The 11,667-nt window shown below is 44.7% G+C and overlaps 1 protein-coding gene across 4 annotated transcripts in view; it reads left to right on the forward strand.

The window, feature by feature from the left end:
- The window catches only part of LOC129757383 (obscurin), an 84,397-nt gene that overhangs the window by 55,255 nt on the left and 17,475 nt on the right, over positions 1 to 11,667 (forward strand). For 2 of the 4 annotated variants that reach the window (XM_055754588.1, XM_055754591.1), the window contains exons 4-8: positions 4,548 to 8,763; positions 8,887 to 9,966; positions 10,399 to 10,533; positions 11,164 to 11,403; positions 11,472 to 11,613. In XM_055754588.1, coding sequence (XP_055610563.1) covers positions 4,614 to 8,763; positions 8,887 to 9,966; positions 10,399 to 10,533; positions 11,164 to 11,403; positions 11,472 to 11,613 — 5,747 coding nt within the window. In that variant the 5' untranslated portion in view covers positions 4,548 to 4,613. The remainder of the gene's footprint in view (positions 1 to 4,547; positions 8,764 to 8,886; positions 9,967 to 10,398; positions 10,534 to 11,163; positions 11,404 to 11,471; positions 11,614 to 11,667) is intronic. The other 2 variants (XM_055754589.1, XM_055754590.1) reach the window with 2 other exon arrangements.

Consider the following 11,667-nt stretch of genomic DNA (forward strand, 5'->3'; position numbering starts at 1 on the left):
TTCGCATGAAAATTAAAACTGTTTTAAGTGAACGGTTGAAGCCTTTCTTGATTAATCTTAAAGTTTTCGCGAACTATCGAAAATCATTTCGAAGGCTTTCCGAACATGTTTTCTATTTTGAGTAAGCGTCACTTATTTGTTCACGTGGTGACTATCGTTTCAAATTATCATTTGAAGACTGTCGTCTAAAGACTGTCGTTTGAAGACTGTCGACTGAAGACTGTCGTGTGAAGATTGTCGTCTGATGACTGTCGTCTGAAGACTGCCGTCTGAAGACAGTCGTCATAAGACTGCCATCTGAAGACGCTGTCTAAAAACCGTCGTCTGAAGACTGCTGTCTAAAAACCGTCGTCTAAAGACTGCCGTCTGAAGACTGCCGTCTGAAAATTGCCGTCTGGAGACTGTCGTCAGAAGACTGGCGTCTGAAGACTGCCGTTTGAAGACTGCCGTTTGAAGACTGCCGTTTGAAGACTGTCGTCAGAAGACTGCCGTCTGAAGACTGTCATAAGACTGCCGTCTGAAGACGCTGTCTAAAAACCGTCATCATAAGACTGCCGTCTAAAGACTGCTGTTTGAAGACTGTCGTCAGAAGACTGCCGCCTGAAGACTGTCGTCTGAAGACTGCCGTCTGAAGACTGCCGTCTGAAGACAGTAGTCAGAAGACAGCCGCCTGAAGACGCTGTCTAAAAATCGTCGTCTGAAGACTGTCGTCAAAAGACTGCCGTCTGAAGATTGTCGTCAGAAGGCTGTCTTCAGAAGACTGCCGTCTGAAGACAGTCGTCTGAAGACAGTCATCATAAGACTGCCGTGTGAAGACGCTGTCTAAAAACCGTCGTCTGAAGACTGTCGTCTAAAGAGTGCCGTCTGAAGACTGCCGTCTGAAAATTGCCAGCAGGAGGCTGTCGTCAGAAGACTGGCGTCTGAAGACTGCCGTTTGAAGACTGTCATCAGAAGACTGCCGTCTGAAGACTGCCGTTTGAAGACTGTCATAAGACTGCCGTCTGAAGACGCTGTCTAAAAACCGTCGTCTGAAGACTGCCGTCTGAAGACAATCGTCAGAAGACTGCCGTCTGAAGACTGTCATAAGACTGCCGTCTGAAGACGCTGTCTAAAAACCGTCGTCTGAAGACTGCCGTCTAAAGACTGTCTTCTGAAGACTGTCGACTGAAGACTGTTGTCTTCAGACTGCTGTCTGAAGACTGTCGTCAGAAGACTGTCGTCTGAAGACTGTCGACTGAAGGCTGCTGTCTGAAGACAGTCGTCATAAGACTGCCGTCTGAAGAAGCTGTCTAAAAACCGTCGTCTGAAGACTGCCATCTGAAGACTGTCGTCTGAAGATTGCCGTCTGGAGACTGTCGTCAGAAGACTGCCATCAGAAGACTGCCGTCTGAAGACTGCCGTTTGAAGACTGTCGGCTGAAGACTATCGTCTGAAGACAGTCGTCATAAGACTGCCGTCTGAAGACGCTGTCTAAAAACCGTCGTCTGAAGACTGTCGTCTAAAGACTGCCGTCTGAAGCCTGCCATCTGAAAATTGCCGTCTGGAGACTGTCGTCTGAAGACTGCCGTTTGAAGACTACGTCGACAGAAGACTGCCGTCTGAAGACTGTCATAAGACTGCCGCCTGAAGACTGTCATAAGACTGCCGTCTGAAGACGCTGTCTAAAAACCGTCGTTTGAAGACTGTCGTCTAAAGACTGCCGTCTGAAGACTTACGTCTGAAGATTGCCGCCTGGAGACTGTCGTCTAAAGACTGCCGTCTGAAGACTGCCTTCTGAAAATTGCCGTCTGGAGACTGTCGTCTGAAGACGACCGTTTGAAGACTGTCATAAGACTGCCGTCTGAAGACGCTGTCTAAAAACCGTCGTCTGAAGACTGTCGTCTAAAGACTGCCGTCTGAAGATTGCCGTCTGGAGACTGTCGTCAGAAGACTGCTGTCTGAAGACTGCCGTTTGAAGACTGTCGTCTGCAGACTGCTATCCGAAGACTATCGTCTGAAGACAGTCGTCATAAGTCTGCCGTCTGAAGACAGTCGTCATAAGACTGCCGTCTGAAGACGCTGTCTAAAAACCATCGTCTGAAAACTGTCGTCTAAAGACTGCCGTCTGAAGACTGTCGTCTGAAGTATGTCGTCTGAAGACTGTCGTCTAAAAACCGTCGTCTAAAAACCGCCGTCTGATGACTGTCGTCTAAAGACTGCCGTCTGAAGACTGTCGTCTGAAGACTGCCGTCTGAAAACCGCCGTCTGAAGACTGATTCTAAATTCTGGGCTACATACCCATGTCGTCTGAAGATTGTTGTCTGAAGACTATCGTCTGAAGACTGCCGTCTGAAGACTGTCGTCTGAAGACTGTCGTCTGAAGACTGTCGTCTGAAGACAGACGTCATAAGACTGCCGTCTGAATACGCTGTCTAAAAACCATCGTCTGAAGACTGTCGTCTAAAGACTACCGTCTGAAGACTGTCGTCTGAAGATTGTCGTCTGAAGACTGTCGTCTAAAAACCGTCGTCTAAAAACCGTCGTCTAAAAACCGTCGTCTGATGACTGTCGTCTAAAGACTACCGTTTGAAGACTGTCGTCTGAAAACCGCCGTCTGAATACTGATTCTAAATTCTGGGCTACATACCCATGTCGTCTGAAGATTGTTGTCTGAAGACTATCGTCTGAAGACTGCCGTCTGAAAACCGCCGTCTGAAGACTGATTCTAAATTCTGGGCTACATACCCATGTCGTTCAAAAACCGTCGTCTGAAGACTGTCGTCTGAAGACTGTCGTCTGAAGATTGTCGTCTGAAGACTGTCGTCTGAAGACTGTCATCTGAAGACAGTCGTCTGAAGACTGTCGTCTAAAAACCGTCGTATGAAGACTGCCGTCTGAAGACTGCCGTTTGAAGACTGATTCTAAATTCTAGGTTACATATCCTAGAAACCTTTTTGACAATTTTACAATTTACAAAGGCCTAGATTTTGAATTCGAAAATCTGTATTTTTTATTCAAAATTTACATTTTTCGTTATGAATTATGTATAGTAGATTTTTCGAACTTCTTTCTTAATTTCTTGTAACAGATTCCCGATTCTAGATTTGAGATTTATCACAATTTCTAGATTTTATATTCTATTTATCAATTCTCGATCTAAATTCTAGATTCTAGGTTCGAAATCGTAGAATCAAAATTCTAGATTGTGTCAATCAAAATATAACTCATCATGTTAGAATTATGCTCTTAGAATAAAGATTCTAGACTCCAGATTCTCTATACTGTTTCTTAATTCAAGTCCTTCATACTCTGGATTTTATTTTCTAGACCCGGGATCCAAGAGCCGACGACATTGAAGGTTCAAAATTCTAGTATCTCAATCCTCGATTCAAAATTTCAGATTCTAGAACAAGGATTCTGAACCTCCAGTTTTCAGGTTTTCTTATTTTTTATATTAAAATCGAAATTCTTATTGTAGAATCTAATTTTTTTTAGATTTTTTTTCTCAATTTCTGCATTGGAAATTTTGATTTTTTGTGAATATTCCATGCTTTTCCATTTCTGTTCAACTCTTTATTACGGCCAATCTGGTCGGACATTTTTATTTTTGAAATTCAGCCAAAGGGGATCAAAATTTTGAAGAAAAATGTACAAATTGAACTTAAATTCAGACCAAACATTCGAATGACATTATACAAGTTGTTTCTGATTCCGGTTATTCATGACCCTACTCACTATGAGCTCAACCCAACGAAACGTTAACGATTATCACAATTACACAAAGTGCACTTGGCCATTTTCACGTTTTCCCATTACGATCGATGAGGAATCCCTCACCAGAGTATTATGACTAGGTATATGTGTAGATATGTAGTTCTACTTTAAGGTGGGATCCTAAAACAAGATCATCTGAGTCAAAACAATATCTTCACCGTTAAAAATAGCCCCATGACTTAATTTCTTCGTCTGGCAACGGTCTCAATCTTCAGGTGTGTGTATCTCGCATTATATCATAAATGAGGTCACACCTTTAATCTTTTCTTTTTTTTTTTGATTTCGTGAAAAAATGTCGTCGGCGTCAGGCGAAAAACAACTCGACTAATGTTGTCCGTTTTAATTTGGTCGATCAACCTACTCAAGAATTTTTTGTTCTAATGTTTTGGATTACATCAACACAATCCATCTACGAGGGCAAGGTCGCCCGAATTCCCAAAGTCACAGCTTTCGAAACGAAACCTTTTCCAAGGTTATTATTTATAGAACTTCCAAAAGTGCCAAGAGTGAATAGTCCATCACCATCAGATCATCTGGCATCTCACAGCATCCAACCACAATCTGGAAAAATTGTGTAATTTGTTCACTGGGGGTTTTGGCACGCCTCTTCACGTTAGCGGAGGGAGAATTTTCCCGAACCAAAATAGATTGAAGGATGGCAACCGGAGCTGATGAATCAAACTAAACGCAGGCCTTTTGGGCGTGATTTTAATGCTTTCTGAGCGATACTTATAGCATTTTTTTTTTCAACTAAAACATTGGAAGTCTAATCAAGAGTTTTCTTTTTGCAACAGGAACTCTTAAAGTATACAAGTTCTCTCGGCGAAAATGTCACCGATCTACAGAAGGCCCTAGAGTTGATGCTCTCGGTGCCCAGTCGAGCAGCAAACAACAAATATTTGGAGAGCATCGAAGGTTTCCGCGGGAATCTTCAGAAGCTAGGCCGAGTGCTAGCCCACGAGTACTTTGGAGTGAAAGACAAGGAAGGTAAAATCAAGGAACGCTACCTGTTCCTCTTCAAGAGCCGAATTCTTATAACGAAAGCGAAGCGTCTGTCGGACGACAAATCGATCTTCATTCTCAAGGAGATCGTCAAGCTACCGGACGTTAAGGTTCGAGATATCGATTCCCGTGCCTTCGAGCTTCCGCCGAAACCTGGAACCAAGGGCGATACAGCGCATCTGATTGCCTACTCCGAGGAAGCGAAACAGCGTTGGATCTACGAAATCGAAGAGTACGCCAACAACACAGTAGCTCTACAGGAACACTCCAACGACGATCTACGCATTGATCCAACTCAAACCAACATCGACGAGTCGATCATCAAGCTACCGCAGCGAATTGAGGCGCACAAAACCGACGAGAACATCAAACCATCGGAAATCGCAGACAACTACGTCATCTTTAAGCACAAAGCACATCGCGAAGAACTACAGGCGATTCAGAAAGTCGTAAGCCAGGAAGTCGAAGAGGACGAAGAGGAGAAACCTGCCAGTGTCAAAGAGCGCTTAGCCGCACTCGAAGTCAAGAAAAGCGGTCGCACTAGCAAACAGGAAACCGTTGTTCAACAATCACAAGTTACAACTCAGCAGAAGGTTTCCGTCACCGAAAGCAAACAATCATCCGTTTCGATCAAAAGCTCTACAGTTGTTCAAAGCTCTTCCGTTCAACAGGAATCGAAAACATCAACACAGAGCAAAGTTCAAACAAAAGAAACCAAATCGGCTACCAATCAATCGAAAGCAGAAGTTGTTGAAGCAAAGTCGACCAAACGTCAACAGGAATCACAGCTAGAAGCTCAAAGCAAGGTTCAAATCCAGGAAGTTAACCAGTCAAAAGCTGTCAGTCAATCGAAAGCCGAAGTTGTTGAAGCGAAATCAACCAAACGTCAGCAGGAATCACAGCTAGAAGCTCAATCCAAGGTCCAAATACAGGAAGTCAACCAGGCGAAAGCAGAAGTCAAAGAATTCAAATCAGCTGCCGTTAAGCGACAACAGGACATTCAGCTCGAATCACAAGCCAAAGTTCAGGTTATCGATAATAAATCCGCAATTGTTTCTCAACAACAACAGCAGCAGCAGTTTGCTAGCAAAACCGAATCAATCTCCTCAACACAAAAGCAATCTGTCAGCCAGGTTCAACAGCAAACAATCGTTGAAAGCAAATCGATATCGGTATCGAAGCAGGAGCAGCACCAATCCATTTCGAAGCAAAGCTCCGTCAAACAAGCTCAGCAAATCACCGAAGCTAAGACTGAAACTCTTCAATCATCTGTAAAACAAGAAACCGTAGCTGCTGCCACAGCAATCGACACCGATTCCAAGCTCAAAGAGATCGAGTCAAAATACGCCGTTCTCAAGCAGAAACAACTTGAACAGAAGTCTGAAGAACTAGACGCCAAGTTCCAGATTGTCGAATCGAAGTTCGCTGCGTTAAAGAAAAAGCAAGAGCAACAACAGAAACAGCAACAAGCACAACAACCGCAAACCCCTCAAACTCCAGAATCTCTTTCAAAGCTTCAACAAATCGAATCCAAGTATAAGCAGCAAGAGCAGATCGTTGAGGTTCAACAAGTAAAAGAATCCGTTAAAGCCACCTCCAAACTTGAGCAACTAGAGGCGAAGTACAAAAAAGAAGAATTACAGCAGCAAACCCAGGCTAGTGAAGCAGTTAAAGTTGAACAAACTGTAACCGTCAGTCAAGAGCAGAAGGAGGAACCAGCAAGACAGCTGTCAAAGCTTGAACAGCTAGAGTCCAAATACAGCAAGCTCAAAACTCAAACATCCCTTCAGGAAACAGTTGAAGCGAAAGCTGTCGAAACACCTTCGACACCTTCAACACCACTTGAACCTCTAACGCCTACCTCACTATCGAAAATCCAACTGATCGAGTCGAAGTACGCTGCGTTAAAGCAAAAGCAACAGAGTCAAATACAGCAACAGGTTACAGAGGAAGTCAAAACACCTGAGGTCAAAGCAACGATCGAACTAGATCCACAGTCTAAACTTGCTCAAATCGAAGCTCGTCACTCAGCTAGGCGATTATCGTTCCAGAAGGATCAAGAAGCCGCTGCTGAAGCTGTAAAAGTCACTGAGGTTAAAGAAGAGAAGCACTTCACCGTAGAGAAAGTCGAAGCGGTTAAGCTTCCGGAAGAACCGACGAAAAAACCGAAGGTTGATAAGAAAGATCGCCCCAGGTTACAGATACCAGTACCGGAGAAGCCTTTAGACGATTACAAACTTGTGGACAGTCCAAAACCGCTAGACAGGAAACCACCGGCAACACCTACCAAGGTTGACAGTCCGAAAACACCATTAGCCGAAAAGAAACTTGAACCGGTGCGAGTTGAGTCGATAAAACTTCAGGAAACTCCCAAGACACCGACAAAGGCCCCTGTCGAGAGTCCTAAGCCAGTCGTCGAAAAGAAGGTTGAAACACCTAAAACACCGACAAAGGTTCCCGAGAGTCCCAAGCCAGTTGAGAAGAAGGTTGAAACACCTAAGACACCGACAAAGGTTCCCGAAAGTCCAAAGCCAGTTGAGAAGAAGGTTGAACCGGTAAAAGTTCAGGAAGCTCCCAAGACACCAACAAAGGTTCCCGAGAGTCCTAAACCGGTCGAGAAAAAGGTTGAAGAGCCTAAGACAGCGGAAAAAGCGCCCGAGAGTCCGAAGCCTGTTGAGAAGAAGGTAGAAGTTCCTAAGACACCTACAAAGGTTCCTGAGAGTCCTAAACCGGTTGAAAAGAAAGTTGAACCGGTAAAAGTTCAGGAAACACCAACCAAGGTTCCCGAGAGTCCAAAACCAGTTGGGAAGAAGGTTGAAGAGCCTCAAATACTGACAAAGGCACCCGAGAGTCCAAAGCCAGTCGAAAAGAAGGTTGAAGTTCCTAAAACACCAACGACAGCTCCTGAGAGTTCCAAACCAATCGAAAAACAGGTTGAAGTTCCCAAGACTCCGACAAAGGTTTCTGATAGTCCAAAGCCTGTCGAAAAGAAGGTTGAACCTGTGAAAGTTCAGGAAACGCCAAAAACACCGACCAAAGTTCCCGAGAACCCTAAACCAGTCGACAAGAAAGTTGAAACTCCCAAGACACCGACAAAAGTTCCCGAGAGCCCTAAACCGTTTGAAAAACAGGTTGAAGTTCCTAAGACATCGACAAAAGCTCCGGAAAGCCCGAGGCCTGTTGAAAAGAAGGTTGAACCTGTGAAAGTTCAGGAAACTCCCAAGACATCAACAAAAGCTCCCGAGAGTCCTAAACCGGTTGAAAAGAAGCTTGAAACACCTAAGACACCGACAAAAGCTCTTGAAAGCCCTAAACCAGTTGAAAAGAAGGTTGAACCTGTAAAGGTCCAGGAAACTCCAAAGACACCAACAAAAGCTCCCAAAAGTCCGAAGCCAGTTGAGAAGAAGGTAGAACCTGTGAGAGTTCAAGAAACTCCAAAATCACCAACCAAAGCTCCAGAGAGTCCCAAACCGTTCGAAAAGAAGGTTGAAACTCCTAAGACACCAACTAAGCTTTCCGAGAGTCCGAAGCCTATCGAAAAGAAGGTAGAGCCTGTAAAGGTTCAGGAAACTCCCAAAACAACAGAAAGTCCTAAGCCTAAGGCTGAAGTTCCTAAAACACCGACAAAAGCTCCCGACAGTCCCAAACCGTTGGAAAAGAAGACTGAACCTGTAAAAGTTCAGGAGATCCCCAAGACACCAACGAAAGCTCCCGAGAGTCCAAAACTAGCCGAGAAGAAGGTTGAAGCTCCTAAGACTCCAACGAAAGCTCCCGAGAGTCCAAAACTAGCCGAGAAGAAGGTTGAACCAGTAAAAGTTCCGGAAGCCCCCAAGACACCAACCAAGGTACCTACATCGCCAACCAAAGAGAAGAAGCTCGAGAAACCTAAGGAACCGGAATCCCCGAAACCGAAGGCCGTTGAGCAGAAACCATTCGAAGCCAAGAAGGTTGAAGCCGTCAAGCTTCAGGAAGTGTCCCGAAAACAATTGACCACCACCAAACAAACAGGTAAGCCCATGATCAGATTCTCTAGCTTAGCTAGTTTTTTTTTCTTTCCTTCTCGATCCCATCTCATGCGCCAGATAGATTTTTGCTTCACCATTTAGTTTTATTCTTGAACACTACTTCCAGAGGAAACCGATAGCATAACAGGGTCTGATACGCCTGCTTCGGTTGACGAACCGGAGGAAGATAACCTAGAGTATCTTATAGAACAGAAATCTAGGGAGGAAGCTTTGCAGCGTAAGTTGAACGAAATCTACGAGCGGGAACAGGCTGCGCTACTCGCAGCGAAGCAGATCCGTCTTGCGGAGGAAGAATCCATTCGCAGAAGGTTCGAAGCGAAAGGAGAACGTGAGGTTCAGCAGATTAAAGAAACTGCGTGCGAAATCCTCGAACAAATTCGAGCGACGCAAGATTCTGTCAAGTTAGTGCTAGGAGACGATTATTCAGATCAACAACAGTCCAGATTACCGGTGATTACAAAGGCGGCTGATAATTCAGATTCGCAGCAAAACAATCAACCTCGAGAAGGCGGAGATCAAAGAGGATCGGGACAAGAACAGCGTAGTCCACAACAAGGGGGTGAAAGCAGTGGTGGACAAGCTCAACAAGGAAGTTCAGGCGGAGATAGTGGTGATAACGAGGATAACGGAGACAACGGTGATAGACGAGGTTGGTGGAAGTTACCTACCTTCTTTGATCCACCTCCACCACCACCGGAATACAAGGCTACCATAGAAGTATTTGTTAAGAAAGATCGTCCTCCGCCACCTCCTCCACCGAAGATAACCCGGAAGCTTGTGGTGAACACAGACGATCTAGAGCGAAAGACTCAACTATTTTTCCAAGGACACATTAACGAACCGGACCCAGATCATTCGGTTGCTGCAGCGCAGAAGAAGCTTAAGGGTCTCAAACATCTGCTCGGTAAGGCAGACGAAACTTCACGTTTTGCAGAAGACGCCATCCACAAGGCGGAACAAGGAGAATTCTCTAGCATTATCATCCCGGAAGAGGAAGAGCAGAAGAAATCCAAGGGTCCAGTCTACGAGTATCAATACACCATCGAGGATCCCATCACTGGGGAGAAGATTTGTACCGACGATCCTAACCTCGAGCTTATAGAGAAAAGACTCGCGATGGATGAGCAATCCGGATCTAGGTACACGACGTCCAGATATTCCTCTCTCAAGAGCCGCACCCTCGAAGGTACAGTTGAATGTGTTGATGTGCGCGCTCTCTAAATTGACTCTCTGTGTAATAACTCTTCGCACCTCGTAGACCAGCCAGCCAGTAACCAGGCCATTAAGCACCAAGTTGAGAAATCGGCATACTGACGACGGCGATTAATAGCATGCTCACTCAAAACAGTATTATGTGTCTTTTACGTTTCAGTTTAAACAAATTTCGTATAATTTGCAAGCGTATGCACCACATTTATGTTCATCGTAATTAACTGAGGTATCCGAAAGGTTTTTTTTAAGAATAAATATGTCAATGTTGAAACGTAACTGCTTCCTATCATAACTTCTTTCCGTTCTCTAGCCTGACCAACTCTGGTGTAAACCTCTTAAATAATTCTAATCTAATTCCTTTCAATCAAACTACTTAATCTCTGTGCGTCAAAACCCGGAACCTTAGCCCAACTTGAGGAGTTAGCCGAATTCGAGTACCGCCACGAGGAGAAGATGTCGTCGACTAACACCCAGAAACTTCGGGTTCCTACCAACATTAGGCCCCACTTCGTGAAGGCCATTCACGGTCTCAGCGTCGAGCGTAAGTTATCGTGTTTTGCTACCGTAAACCAATATTCTCAATAGTCAGTAACCACAGAATATACCGAAGGCGGGTCACTCTCGTTGACGATTTCACGTCCCAAAGATCAAGACGATTGTGGAGGACCACCACCACCACCAACTCACGTGAACATCCAGCAACATTCACTATAGCGCACATCTGTGCCCCAAATCAGTCACAGAACAAACAATTATTATTTGCTTCTTGAAGTCCATTGTCCGCTTATGATCAATGTCAACAAAATTACAACACCAATGATATACGCTTCCTAGACTTTACAGGCTTCTAGATATGCTTCGATTTATCTCTCTTATCGATGTAGTTTCACCACAGTAAATAACGGTTTAAGTGTCATCTTTTTCCAACACTACCGGCTTTTCTATAATTAAAAAATAAACCTTCGATCCACAAAACTGTTCCCCTCAAGAAGACGTACAGAAAGGCAACCGAAACGTTGTCACACCATAAAACTCCATGTATTACTCCAGTTTGACACAATCCTCTTGTAAGCACCAGTACCTACTTAAGCCACAAAACAGCGCGTCTAGAACTGCTTAAAACTCTATTGGAGGACCCATGTTAACATGTTTTTCTGCTACGTACCGATAGCCGGCGAAAATGCCAAGTTCGCTTGTCAGCTGGACGAACGCTCCCAGGTGCAATGGTTGAAGGACAACAAGCCGCTCAACGACAAGCTGGCCGATCGGGTCATCATGAAGGAGTCCGGCGATTTGACCCACACCCTGGAGATTCAGCACTGCCGGGAGGAGGACACCGGCCTGTACACGGCCCGTGCCATCAACGGTTCCGAGAATGCCTCTTGTACCGCTCAACTGCACGTACAAAAGCGTGAGTACCCTTGGATTAATCTATGAAGTATTGTTGAAGACCCTAAACTTCTTTTTATAAACTTTTAGTGACCCCGGAACAGAGGAAGGCTATGACAGAAACCAACTCGCCGATCTTCACCGTTGAACTGACGAGTGCTGAAGTCATCGAGAAGACCTACCTGACCTTCATGGTTAAGGTCAAGGGAGATCCCGCTCCCAAGATTCGATTGTAAGTCTACTTTTAACCTTGTTATTTACTTCTAACCAATTTCTATGATTACTT

Source organism: Uranotaenia lowii, chromosome 3 (genome assembly GCF_029784155.1).
Source record: "Uranotaenia lowii strain MFRU-FL chromosome 3, ASM2978415v1, whole genome shotgun sequence".
Classification (NCBI taxonomy): Eukaryota; Metazoa; Arthropoda; class Insecta; order Diptera; family Culicidae; genus Uranotaenia; species Uranotaenia lowii.